The following is a 12,918-nucleotide window of genomic DNA, read 5'->3' on the forward strand; positions in this document are numbered from 1 at the left end:
GGAACTTGTCAAAAAAGCAGAACCTGGGAACTCCGGAATAGAATCTGCATTTTAAAACAAGCCTTCAAATAGTTCCCGGGTGTCCGAGAGGCACTGCCCCATCCAGGGTCCGCACTTCGAGGAGCGTGGCTCTAGATGAGTGACTCTCCAACTCCAGTGAGCATGGGGATCACGCAGGGAAATGTGTCAAAGTGCAGACCTCCAGGCTTCACTCCCCAGGTCTGCGTGGACCTAAAAACCTTTCCGCTCCCTTGCCCTGCGATTCGGACGCAGCTCTCACTTGCACCGTCCCTGGATCCACCTTCCCATCTTGACCGTCTGACCCTGAGCAAATGCCTCGTGGTTCGTGAAAGCGCCAGTGCCTCCCGAGTCTTGGACCACAAGTCATCCCTCGCGTTCACTCGCTCACTCATTCATTCATAAGCACAGTTACTGTGTTCCTGCGGGTGCCAAGTCCGGAAGGGCAGACGTGCCGAAGTGGGAGAGCGGGAGGAGACAGGGTAATCCCCTGAGTGCCCTCGGAAGCGGACGTGCAGGGGAGAGCTGCTGCCCCGGGCGGAGGCAGGACGGACGGTGCATGCGTCCCTCCCCACCCCATGGGCGTGCGAGGGGTCGGTGACTCGGGGCGCTGTCCACCGCTTGCTTCCTCCCTTCCACAACACCGAGTCCCAGACCCGTGCCGAACGCGGGCAGCTGCAGGAACGCGACGCAGCAGGGGCATGGGGACCCGAGCCCGCTGGCTACGCCCCGTTTCACAAGCTCCGCAGGCGGGTGCCGCCCCCTCGCTGCGCCCCCGGACCGGCCGGGGGTGAACGACACCAGGCGGGGCCAACGAGGGGGCGGCTCCTCCCCTCGTCGATTGGCAGGCGACCTCGGCTGCGCCCGCGCTCGGAAGGCACCTGTCCGCCTCTCATCAGGTGAGCGGCCCTTCACGCCCACGCTCCATGCCTTCCTCCGCTTTCCCCACCCACTTCCGGGCCCAACCAATGGCTTCGGGGTAGAATATCCCCTCACAACCAATTAAAAACGGCTCTAAACTTGACGAACGACTTCCCGCCCCTGATCAGCCTAGCTCCTCCCCCCGGCCAATTGGTTTAGGAGAAGAGGGACGGGTGTATCCAATCAGCACGACAGTGGCCTCTTGATTGATGCACGGGCCCTCGCGCTGGCGTGTTGTACCCTGAGGCGGGGAGGAGGAGGAGCGGGGAAGAAAACCTGAGCCAATCCTAGCAGCCTGCGCGGGAGGCCAATCAAACGCCGCGCCTTGGAGGGATTGCCCAACCGGCGAGAGGAGGCCGGCTGCATCCCTGCCAGGGACCAATAGGGTGCGTCCGAGGGGGCAAGAGCGACATGCCGCAGGAGCAATCATAGGCCTATGTTCGGGGCTCGGGGGCGGGTCGGCGCCAGAGACGAGAAGAGAGGAGGGGAGGCCTCCTCCACCGCCGCCATCTTGGACCGGGCCCGGTCAGCTTCCGCGGAGCCATCGGCAGACGCCGCGGCCTCCCTTGAGCCCCGACCCCGTCGTCAGAACAACCCCGGGCCCACTTCCCCCCACCCCACTTCCGCTTCGCGCCGCTATCGCGATAGCGCCCGGGCCCGGGGCGCGAGAAAAAGGCGGCGGGCGCTCGCCTCCCCCGCCTGTCGCGATACGCTCCTCAGCGGCGGCGCCAGCTCCTGTGGTGAGAGCGTCAGGCTCGACTGGGCCGGACCCCTTCCCCTCCTCCCCAAGCACCGCCGCCACCCGTCCCGGCGACACCGCCGCCTGTCGCGACATGGCCGCCCCGGCGCGGCGCCCCCGGCCCCCGGCGCCCGCCGCCGTCCTGCCCCCGCGCCCGCACCCTCCTGCGCGCCCCGCGACGGCGCCGGGGGTCCCCCCGCGGGGGTGCGGGCGCGCGGGGCCGCCCCTCTCCGCGTCGGTCCGGGCGGCGGGGGCGCCCAGCTGGACGGCAGTCCCCCGTGGGCGGCGGGCCCGCAGGCGGGCGGGGGTCTCCGTCCCCCCAGCGCCCCCGGGGCCAGGCCCCCCTGCCGGCCCGCCGGCCGCGGCGGCCTCTGCCAAAGTTTGCCGGCAGCGGAAAGTCGGGGGCGCGGGGCCCTGCGCCCTCGGGGTGCGGGCCCGCCTGGACGCGGGCTGTCTGCCCGCCCGGGTGATGTCACTCCCACCTCACGAGCGCGGCGCTGGGTCTCGGGGCACCCGTTCCGCCGCCGCCCGCGCCGTGGTGCGGACCGTGTCCGCCGTGGGCCGTGCAAGCACCCCTGCCCCCGACGACGCCCCTGGCCGCGGGGTGGGGGTGTGCTGACACCTCCTCCCGCTGCGCGCAGCGGACCCCGTTCACAGCAGCCTTTGCGGGGGCGCGCCGCCTCGGCTCTGCGGGGGTCCGGGGCCCCCATGTCCGCACTCCCGCGCAGCTGGCACCCCTGGGAGCGCACGGCCGCCTGGAGCCGAGGTTCCCGTACCGTGGCTGGTGGACTTTGCTGGCTGGGGTGCGCGCGCTCCTCCGGGGTGAGGAACCTTGCTCAGGGCTGCCTCCCCCAGGCACAGGGTTCGTGCCTGCTCGGCGTCGGCCCCTGCCAGGTATCGGTGCCCGGGACCAACGCTTTGGCTCGCCGCCTGCGTGGTCTCGCTGGGTGGCTCTCAGCCGAGGGGGCGTGAGGTGCCCGAGGTTTGACGACAGGCCCGCCGTTGTCAGCTTGCAGAGGACAAAAGATTCCTCTGCCGTAGTCTTTCCCGGTGGCGTTCCCAGTCCCCCGTCCTTGGTGCTGGGCCTCCCAGTGGGGAGACCACCGCCTGCCGCCGGGCCCTAACGCGTCCCTCTTCCAGAGCCTCTGGTGCTTTACGTGGCAGCGTCAGCGGCCCCCCGGGTTGGGGACTGCCCTCCAGCATCACTTCCCAGTGGGCCGGAGCCCGAGGCCTCTTCCTAGGGCCCGTGGCGGCCCCCGGCTTAGGACCGCCTGGTGTTAGTTCCCAGGACTCAGCCTTCTGCCCCTCTGCCCTGGTCTCCCTCAGGCCTGGCTGTGCCCTCTTTCCTGAGCTGAGGTTTTGGGGCTGGCCCTCATTAGTTTGGGTCTCTCACTGCAGTGGCTGCTGGCCTCTGTGGGTCTGGCACACTGCTCACCCCGCCCCCAGAATGGGCTCCTTGAGGGGCTGAGACTTTTGGCGAAGCCTCCTGGGCCAAGGTTCCCCGGTTTCAGTCCTGTTTGAGACCTTTGCCATGAGCCTGCGAGCTCTGGGGTGCCTGAGACGCCCCCTGTCTCAGAGTGGGCCTGCTGTGGTTACTTTTCCTGGGGGACCTTGGTGGGTCCCCCAGGAGCAGTGGGGGCTCCCCGCCCTTTACGAATGGGGCTTTTCCCGTGGTGGCACCTCCCCTCCAAGGCTCAGGCTCCCCCTTTCTGGTCCTTTCTGGGGGGTCTGTCTGCAGGGGGAGGGACTGTTGCGTCTGTGGCGAAGGCTCCTGCCCACTGTGGCCCCCAGCTTGTCCAGAGGGTGCACATACCCTGGGCCCGTGGTGCCTCCCGCAGGTCCAGTGCCGTCCTCTCCGGGCCTGAGCCGTTGCCCACTTTGAGGGCCTGGGACCTCACCTCCCTGGGCTAGGGCTCTTGTTGCGCTGGCACCGTGCTCTGACCCCTTCAGGGCTTGTGGCCGCCAGTCTGTGCCCGTCTTGGGGGCATCACCCCCTCCACTGCACTGGTGCCCCAACCCCTCAGTGCGGCGTGCCTTGTGCAGCGTATAAACGCGGCGTCCTCTCCGTCTGGGCTGGGGGCAGGCAGTGCAAGCTGCTCCGGGGCACTTCGAGGCGTTTCTGTGTTGGGGTCCGGGCCCTGTCCCGAGCTCCCAGGCCAGAGGCGCTTCCCCCGTTCGGTTTGCGTCCTCCGCTCTGTGCCGCTGTCTGCCGCGTCCTTTCTCTGGTCGCCTCTCCTTCCTGGAGCGGGGACCTTCCTTAGGTGGGGACTGGCCCACCGTGGTGTGTCAGCTGGCCCTCGGCCGAGGGTGTAGCCGTTCTCTTGGTTGGCCCTTGGTGGAGATTCATGCTCCCTCTCGTCTCAGGTGTCACACCCACTCTCCGCGTCCGGGTGGGCTCCTGTGGAGGGTGCTGGTAAGGGCCTCGGGGCCTCTGGTCCTCCTCAAGCATGCACTCACGCGCTCTCCGGCCGGTAGCTGCTAGCCATGTGTGGTGGAGTAATTGAAGGGAAAAGTTCCACTGTTTTGTTCCTGAGCCGCAGTTTCAGTGCTCAGGGGCGCTGGTAGCGCAGAAACAGAACATTTCTGTTTTTGTGGAAAGCGTTGGACGGGACTGTTCTTGAGGTGTTTCCTTCTCTGTGGGTGGGGACCCTCTTGGTGTGACCTCCCCTTGGGTTGGGGCTCTTAGTCCTCGCTGGCGTTAAAGCTGCTCTGGGGCACCCTGCCCTGGGCCTCTCTCAGGGAGCCATGCTTTTCAGCAGAGGCCCCCTCTCTGGGGGTGACCTCAGGCAGTGCGCGAGTCCCCTTGGCATAGCCCCTCTGCAAGGCTCCTGGATCTCCCCCGATCTTGGCGTCAGACCCAAGGTGTGGCTTCGCACCGGCCAGAGCTCCTGGGGACTCTCCCTTTGAACCCAGTCTCCTCTGGATTGCGTGTACTTGAGGGTGAAGATGCCTCTCCAAGTACTGGGCTTGCGTCCCGATGGTTGATGTTTCCCCGCATCTGCGTTACCAGCGTATCTGATACGCACCTCCTTAGTGAGCACAGACGGCGCGCTCACCGCTGAGGTCCCCTTTCACTCTCCTGGCCCTCTCTGGGGTGATGCCTTCTGCCCCCACACATCTAATTCTTGGTGTCGGTGTCTTTGGGTTGGGTTGTCTCCTGTGTTTTAAAGATTCTGCCCTGGAATAAGCTTGGTGGTGTATGGCCCTCTTCTGCTTGGGACCAAGCCCTGACACGATGGGTGGGTTTAGCTCTTCCTGATGCCAGGCATTTGCCGTCTCCCACTGCTCCCCTTTCGTCCCCTGCAGTTCTTACACACAGGCGGCATCTGGCCCTTCTCCCCGCAAACTCTTCATATTCTGACCTGTCTGAGGGGTCACCTCTCCGGTTTTAGGATTCTAGTCACCAGTGTACCCTGCTCCTCTGTGGGCCTTACTCCCCAGCACTCAGCCATGGGCTGCTTGACTTGTTGCTCTACAACGTCTGGAGTGTCATCTGGGGAGAAGGTGTTTCATGCTCTAGGAATTTCCCACTTCCTGGGGAAAAGTACACCTGTTTCCTTGTTTCAGCAAACTTCCGGAGCCTTCAGACCCTGTGCTGGGCTGTCGGGGCAGCATAAGTAGAACTTGGTCTTGATAGTAAATGCGTGTTCCCTCTACCATCCCACGTACCCTCCCGTTCCCAGCCTCATCCACGCATCTGTGTTTGGCCAGCCGGGGAATAAACGTGTGTCCTTTCCTTCTCTGTCAGCAGCGTCCGTCTTCAAGAGAGTATGAAGAGAGTGCGTCTGTAGGGCAGGGAAGATGGCGGACAAGCGCAAACTCCAAGGTACTGGTTTCCTTGCTTGCTGCCTTTGTAACCCCATGCTCACTGCCCTCCGAACTCCTCCTCTGATGCCTGCTGCCGTGGCAGGGTGCTAACAGCCTTCTCTCCTCCCCGGCCAGGTGAGATTGATCGCTGCCTCAAGAAGGTGTCCGAGGGCGTGGAGCAGTTTGAAGATATTTGGCAGAAGGTACAGGGCCTGGAGTCCTAAAAATCTGGGTCTCCAGGGAGGAGAGCACAGGAAGAGGTTCAGGGTCTCTGGGTGTAGGCCAGGGAGAGGGGTTGTGGGTCCAGGTGCTGAGGACCTTAGAAGCAGCTCTGAGATGGATTGGGTGGCGGGCGTGGGGGGGTGGTGTTCCCAGAGTCTCCAACCCCAAGAGACTGGAGTTTTACCACTGGAGTGGGCACGAGGGCCCCAAGTCCCACATTGATTCCTGGGTTCTCTTCATCCCTCAGCTCCACAACGCAGCCAACGCGAACCAGAAAGAAAAGTATGAGGCTGACCTAAAGAAGGAGATTAAGAAACTTCAAGTGAGGAGACTAGGGCCCCGGATTCCTGCATCCCGAGGGCAGAGGGAGCAAGGAGGAGGGGGCTGGCGGCCTCAGTGCCCAGGTCCTAAAGCAGTGTGACTGTCTTGCTTTTCCCCCACCTGCAGCGGCTGAGGGACCAGATCAAGACATGGGTAGCGTCCAACGAGATCAAGGACAAGAGGCAGCTCATAGACAACCGCAAGCTCATTGAGACGGTAGGAGCCCAGAGCCTGGAACCTGAGAGGTGGGAGGAGGCCAGTTCCCAGGTCCCCAGAAGGCCCTGGAAGAGGAAGGTTTCTCCGCCCGGGGGAAGGGGAGAGGCGATGGGCTGGGACCTCCTGCCAACTGCGCTGTCCACAGCAAATGGAACGGTTCAAAGTTGTGGAGCGAGAGACCAAGACAAAAGCCTACAGCAAGGAGGGCCTGGGCCTGGCACAGAAGGTGGACCCTGCCCAGAAGGAGAAGGAAGAGGTTGGCCAGTGGCTCACGGTGAGTTAGGGGAGAGAGGAGGAGAGGACCCCGGGGCCCTGATCCCTGGGCGTCCGTGGGGACACTGGCTGACCACCCATCTCTCCCCCAGAACACCATTGACACCCTGAACATGCAGGTGGACCAGTTTGAGAGTGAAGTGGAGTCACTGTCCGTGCAAACGCGCAAGAAGAAGGGTGACAAGGATGTGAGTGGGGGGACCCTGCGCCTGGAGGACAGAGACAGGCTGGCGAGCGGGGGGTTTGGCGGCCACTGGGGTTGGCGCATGTTGGTGAGCCAGTCTCGGGGGTCCGGCCTCGGAGAACAGTGGTGCCGCGGAAAGGAGCGGTTTGGGGGAACACGCTGGGCTGTGCCGGGGTTGCAGATGAGGCGAGAGCAGATGGCGCGCAGGGTGGGGCGGTCTGAGAGCTGAAGCCGTGGCCTCCTAGCTCCGAGAAGGCCCAGGTCCTGAGGCAGTAGGGAGAGGCGAGGCTCACTTGGGCTGAGAAGAGCAGTCTTGCGGCAAAGCCAGATCTAGGAGCCCAGATGCCAAAACTCCAGGGTTGTAGGGTGTGGGTTCAGGGTGATGCAACTGTACTCACTGGCACAGGAAACACGGGGAATGGAGAGCTGGGTCCAGGGGTGGGGGGGGGGCAGTGGGAGATGTGCCCAGTTTGGGGGTCTGAGACATTGAGGGGTTTGGGAAGCGGGAGCCTGGAGGAGAGATGCAGTAGGTCCTTGTGGAGGGGGCAGCGGATTTAGAACTGAGGCCTTGAGGGAGGGGCAGGTGCCTGGAGAGCCCAGGAGCTCAGCTGCTGAATCTGGACTCCCTCGGGGTGGGCGGTTAGGAGGACAAAGATGATGGCTCCCTGCAAATGGGCATCGGCACTGCTGCTGTTAGGGCGAGATGGGGGTGGGGTGGGCTGCAGTTCTGAGATGTGGGCTGTCGGTAGCCGCAGAGGGCCGCGGTGTAGGAGGCACAGGGCTTTCTGGTCTTCTAGAAGTTTCCCGGGATGTCTAGGCAGGAGCTGGCGGTCCTCGAGGGGCTGGACGGGGGGCAGACCCCACACTGCCCACGGCAGGAGGGGCTGGAGTGGAGCCTCTGGGTCTCTGCGGGGGTCGGGGACCGAGGACAGGATTTGTGGGGGCAGGAGGGGCCCGGGCAGGTGCCCTGCAGCCCCTGAGCCTGGCCCTGGGCTCGCCAGCAGAAGCAGGACCGGATCGAGGGCCTGAAGCGGCACATCGAGAAGCACCGCTATCACGTGCGCATGCTGGAGACCATCCTGCGCATGCTGGACAACGACTCCATCCTCGTTGACGCCATCCGCAAGATCAAGGACGACGTCGAGTACTACGTCGACTCGTCCCAGGACCCCGACTTCGAGGAGAACGAGTTCCTCTATGACGACCTGGACCTCGAGGACATTCGTGAGGCCTGGGGTTGGCCTGCGGGTGCGGGGCGGCGAGGGCCGGGTGGGCGGGCGTCCGAGCCCGTCGAGCACGCCCCTCCCTCCTTCCACAGCACAGGCGCTGGTCGCCACGTCCCCGCCCAGCCACAGTCACATGGAGGACGAGATCTTCAACCAGTCCAGCAGCACACCCACCTCGACCACCTCCAGCTCGCCCATCCCGCCCAGCCCGGCCAACTGCACCACGGTGAGGAGGCGGCCTGTGGGAGGGGAACTGAGAACGCGGGGTTTGGGCGTCCCGGGTCCGGGCCCGGAGGGCCGGACAGGGCTGCGCGGGGGTCCTGGGGTGCGGCGAAGGCCGGAGGCCGCGCAGCGGGGCGGCTCAGGCAGGGATCGAGGGCTGGGTTCCCCGGGGAGAGCAGCCTCCTGGGTCCGTAGAGGCTGACAGGCGGTGCTGGCCCCCGGGAGACAGGGACCCGGGGTCCCCGCTGAGGCTCAGAGCGTAGGCAGCACGGCAGCCCTGGCAGCTTCGGAGATGGGCATCTCTGTCGGGGCCCTAGAGGTCACACAGGTGTCCGACTGCGCCTCTCCCACCTCAGGAAAACTCTGAAGATGACAAGAAGAGGGGACGCTCGACGGACAGCGAGGTCAGCCAGGTGGGTGTGCCCTGCGAGCGCCCCCCAGGACAGGAGCGGCCTTCAGGGAGCACTGCTCCTCGAGCCAGGGTGTCAGGGAGCAGCCTGCTGGAAGGGCACTGAGGGGGCTGGGGTGGGACCCGGGTGAGCACCTGGGACCAGGAAGGAGTGGGGCTCCGGACCCCTTGATGGGTAGCGAGCGCGAGGGGCCAGGGGGCCGTCAGGCAGTGCTTGGCCCCTGCTGCGCTGTGGGTGTGTCACTCCTGCTTTCTGGGGGCGGGGGGGGTCATCCGCGGCCCCTCCGGTTGCTTTTGTGACCCTTGAAGTAACGTTCAGAACCACTGCCCGATTCTTGGCTGCTTTTCCTTCCCCTCTTGGATGGTTAGCTGGCTTCAGTTAGTCTGTTGAGGCCGTGGCACTCGCCTGACCTCCAGGGGGTGTCTGTCCCTGACAAGAGCCCTAGGGGACGTCCCTGGAGGTGTCCACGCAGGATGCGGGGAGCTGGGTGTGGGCTGGAGCGCGCGTGAGTGTTCAGGTGTGTCCCGCGGCGATGGAAGCTTTGACGGTCAGGTCAAGGGGAGGGCACAGCTGGGGGCAGCCAGGCCCTGCGAGGACAGCGGAGCCCAGCTTGGCGGGGGGCGGGGCTCGGCGACCTGCCGGCCCACCGGGTCCTGACCCTCTTCTCTCCCCCCCCCCCCCGCAGTCTCCAGCCAAAAATGGCTCCAAGCCTGTCCACAGCAACCAGCACCCTCAGTCCCCGGCCGTGCCGCCCAGCTACCCGCCCGGCCCCCCGCCTGCCGCCTCTGCCCTGAGCACCGCCCCTGGCAACAACGGGGCCTCCGCCCCAGCAGCGCCCGCAAGCGCCCTGGGCCCCAAGGCCAGCCCAGCCCCCAGCCACAGCTCGGGCACCCCTGCGCCCTACGCCCAGGCTGTGGCCCCGCCGGCCCCCAGCGGGTCCAGCGCCGCCCAGCCCCGGCCCCCCAGCGTCCAGCCCGGCGGGGGCGGGGGCAGCGGTAACAGCGGCGGAGGCGGAGGCGCCGGCAAGCAGAACGGCACCACCAGTGAGCAGGGGGGCTGCGGCGGCTGGGGGGCCCCGGGGCGGCCGGCCCGTTTTCATCCCGTCGTCCTGCCCCCAGGTTACAGCTCGGTGGTGGCAGACAGCCCGGCAGAGGTGGCTCTCAGCAGCGCTGGGGGTGGCAGTGCCAGCAGCCAGGCTCCGGGCCCCCCGTCGGGCCCCCACAACCCACCGCCCAGCACCTCGTGAGTGGCCGGCCCCTGCCCCTGCCGGGACGTGGCCCACCTGGCCGGGTGTGGCGTCCCCGCTTGCTTCCAGCCAGGACGCTGTACCCAGCAGCCCCCTAGCTTTACACTTTGCAGTGTTCCAAGACATCCTCGGGTAATCGGGATCGTCCCTAGAGTCCCCACACGTCCCCTTTCCGGTGACCTGCCCCAGGCCCACCTGACTCCCCTCGGAGGGCTGCCTGTCCAGATCTCAGGTCAGACCCTTCCAGGGGGTCCCTGTTCTCAGAAGATTGCCCCAAGAAAGACTGTGATCTCCGAGGGATGTAGGGAGGACCTCTTCCTGGGTCTGCTTCACCGCCAGGCTCTGGGTGGGCCGCCCCACGGGGGCACCTGCCCTGTGTCCACCTGCCGTTCTGTGGGTGGACCAGTCACCTTCTTCATGCTCCCCCTCCGTGGACCGTTGCAGGGGCCTGACTCGGCCCCTCCTCTGAGCCCCCTCCACTTCTCTCCTTCCCAGGAAGGAACCCAGTGCAGCGGCCCCAGCAGGCGCTGGGGGTGTGGTCCCAGGCTCAGGGAACAACACAGGGGGACCCAGTCTCCTGGTGCCACTTCCCGTGAACCCTCCCAGCTCCCCGACACCCAGCTTCAGCGAGGCCAAGGCAGCCGGCGCCCTGCTCAACGGACCTCCACAGTTCAGCGCTGCCCCAGAGATCAAGGTGGGCCTCCGGCTTGTGTGTCCTGGCCCCGCCGTCTCCCCTGCATGTTTGCTGTCCCCTTTCTCCAGGTCTGCCGGCCGCCCCGCCCCCTCTTCCTGTGGGGCTCTGGCTCTCTTCCCCCCCCGCCCCCCGCCTGCTTGCTCTTCCCCACCACGTGCACCCTTGCCTGGGCTCCCCGGGCTCCTCCACCATCCTGCCCTCTGGGACTCTTCCCTGGGCTCCTGCTTGGACTTGCTCTTCTGCACTCTGGGTTCCCACCATCCTCTCTGTCCTCGTGTCTCCTCGCTCCCTCACACACCCCGTCATCCAGCTCGCTGCCCTCCTTTTCCCTTCTGAGGGACCGTCTAAGTTGAGAAAACACTGACGTCCGCTCTGGGCCATGCTTCATGCCAGGTGAACACACCCAGTCCCACCTTCTCTACAGGAAGCCAAGCGGGACTGCGCGGGCCAGGGGCAGAGGGTGCCATGGACCCGCAGAGGTGCCTCGGACTTGGGGAGATGGCCCAGCAAGGCCTGGGGTGGGGGGAGATCTCTAAGCTGGGAGAGGTAGGGGCCCAGTGGCGGGAAAGGCTGAGGGAGGAAGGAGTGGTTCTCGTGCTGGAGTTCTAGGAGGGCAGCTGTCAGGGCTGAGGGAGAATGCCGGGGCAGGGCTCCACAGACAGGAGGAGGGGGTGCAGGCTGGCTGCGAGGCTGTGATGGGGTGTCCTAGAGAGGGCCGTGGGGTCCTGGGTGCCAGGGTCTGAAGGGGGAGCAGGATGTGCGGCTGACTTTCTGGGCCTGCGTTTAATCTCCGCTCCACCGAGTAAGAGTCCAGGTCCACGTCCCGCGTGGCCTTCTGTGGACAGAGCAGGTGCTTACAGTTGCCCCTCGGTTAGGACAGGACACTGAAGCGCTTGGAACAGCGTGTGGCCCAGAGTAAGCACGCGGTTTGGAGGAACCACGGACGGGAAATTTATGGAGTGTGTATCTCTCTGGAGTAAAGGGCCCGCTGGGTTGTGAGCAGAGAAGGGACACGGGCGGATGTGGCTGGGCAGGTCCCTCCGTGGCCACGGAGAAGAGCACAGAGGGCAGGTGGCGTGAGGGACGGGGAGATGGGGAGGCGGCACACAGGCCCGGGGCCCGCGGGCTGCGCTGACCGCGGCTCGGACACCTGCTCCGGGCGTGGCTTCGGGCCCGCCTGTCGGCCGGCAGGGCGCTGGGAGGCCAGGGGTGGCGGGAGACTGCCCCGTGGCCCTGCGTCAGCCGGCGGGGGCGTACGCAGCCCCCCGCCCCCGGCAGCCTCCGGCAGCCTCCGGCAGCCTGGCTGCCCACGTGGAGGGAAGCCCGCCCGGAGGCCGCGCGCTGCCCGGCGTGCCCTGTGTGTGCACGCGGTTCGGTCTCCCGGCCGCCGTGGTCCTGCACGGTGGGGGCCCGGACGGGCGCTCTGCTGGTGCTGCCTGTGCCCTGCGTCCGCCTCGCGGCCCCCGGTAGCTGCTGTGGCGCCGTCCTTCGCGACCCCCGCCGGAGGGGCGGGCGTCGGGTGCCAGCTCTCCTCTCCCTGCAGGCCCCCGAGCCTCTGAGCTCGCTCAAGTCCATGGCGGAGCGGGCGGCCATCAGCTCCGGCATCGAGGACCCCGTGCCCACGCTGCACCTGACCGAGCGAGGTGAGGGGCTGGGGGCGGCGGCGGCGGCGGCGGCGGCCCGGCGAGGGGGCGGCCCCCAGCCCGGCCTCACCGAGGGGCCCGGCCCTGCGCTCCCCGCAGACATGATCCTGAGCGGCACCTCTGCTCCGCCGGCCTCGGCGCAGCCGCCCCTGCAGCTGTCGGAGGTGAACATCCCGCTGTCGCTGGGCGTGTGTCCGCTGGGGCCCGTGCCCCTCACCAAGGAGCAGCTCTACCAGCAGGCCATGGAGGAGGCCGCCTGGCACCACATGCCCCACCCCTCAGACTCCGAGCGCATCCGGTGAGGGGCCGGGACCCGCGAGCGTGAGGGAGGCGGCCCCGGTGGGACCTGGCCCCCCGTCCCGAGAGCGCACGTGAGCGGTCCCGCAGGCCGCGCGCAAGAGCCGGCTCAGCGGCGTCCGGCCTGGGGGTGACCAGGCGCCCGAGAAGCCGCCCCCGATCCGTGAGGCAGGCCCTCACACCGCACCGGCTGTTGGGCGCAGGAACCAACCCTCCTGCTCCTCCACAGGCAGTACCTCCCCCGGAACCCCTGCCCGACGCCCCCCTACCACCACCAGATGCCACCCCCACACTCGGACACTGTGGAGTTCTACCAGCGCCTGTCAACCGAGACCCTCTTCTTCATCTTCTACTATCTGGAGGTACAGCAGGGCCCCCGGGGCAGCCTCGGGCCCCCCGGCTTCGCCGCCACCGCCGCCGTCCCCCCTCGGGCTGGAGGGGTGAGGTGGGTGCCCCGCTGCGGCCACCGGGACCGCACC

General features: G+C 66.8%; 1 protein-coding gene across 3 annotated transcripts in view; it reads left to right on the forward strand.

Annotated features, from left to right (window-relative positions):
• The first annotated feature begins 1,416 nt into the window (after positions 1–1,416).
• Positions 1,417–12,918, forward strand: part of CNOT3 (CCR4-NOT transcription complex subunit 3) — a 13,435-nt gene continuing 1,933 nt past the window's right edge. The window contains exons 1-16 of one of the 3 annotated variants that reach the window (XM_081807315.1): positions 1,417–1,679; positions 5,427–5,504; positions 5,621–5,688; positions 5,955–6,029; positions 6,155–6,244; positions 6,390–6,518; positions 6,610–6,705; positions 7,703–7,925; positions 8,020–8,153; positions 8,506–8,562; positions 9,245–9,602; positions 9,678–9,801; positions 10,301–10,499; positions 12,043–12,142; positions 12,242–12,440; positions 12,669–12,801. In XM_081807315.1, coding sequence (XP_081663441.1) covers positions 5,480–5,504; positions 5,621–5,688; positions 5,955–6,029; positions 6,155–6,244; positions 6,390–6,518; positions 6,610–6,705; positions 7,703–7,925; positions 8,020–8,153; positions 8,506–8,562; positions 9,245–9,602; positions 9,678–9,801; positions 10,301–10,499; positions 12,043–12,142; positions 12,242–12,440; positions 12,669–12,801 — 2,010 coding nt within the window. In that variant the 5' untranslated portion in view covers positions 1,417–1,679; positions 5,427–5,479. The remainder of the gene's footprint in view (positions 1,680–5,426; positions 5,505–5,620; positions 5,689–5,954; positions 6,030–6,154; positions 6,245–6,389; positions 6,519–6,609; positions 6,706–7,702; positions 7,926–8,019; positions 8,154–8,505; positions 8,563–9,244; positions 9,603–9,677; positions 9,802–10,300; positions 10,500–12,042; positions 12,143–12,241; positions 12,441–12,668; positions 12,802–12,918) is intronic. The other 2 variants (XM_081807314.1, XM_081807316.1) reach the window with 2 other exon arrangements.

Source organism: Leptonychotes weddellii, chromosome 16 (genome assembly GCF_054177405.1).
Source record: "Leptonychotes weddellii isolate Sample4059 chromosome 16, ASM5417740v2, whole genome shotgun sequence".
Classification (NCBI taxonomy): Eukaryota; Metazoa; Chordata; class Mammalia; order Carnivora; family Phocidae; genus Leptonychotes; species Leptonychotes weddellii.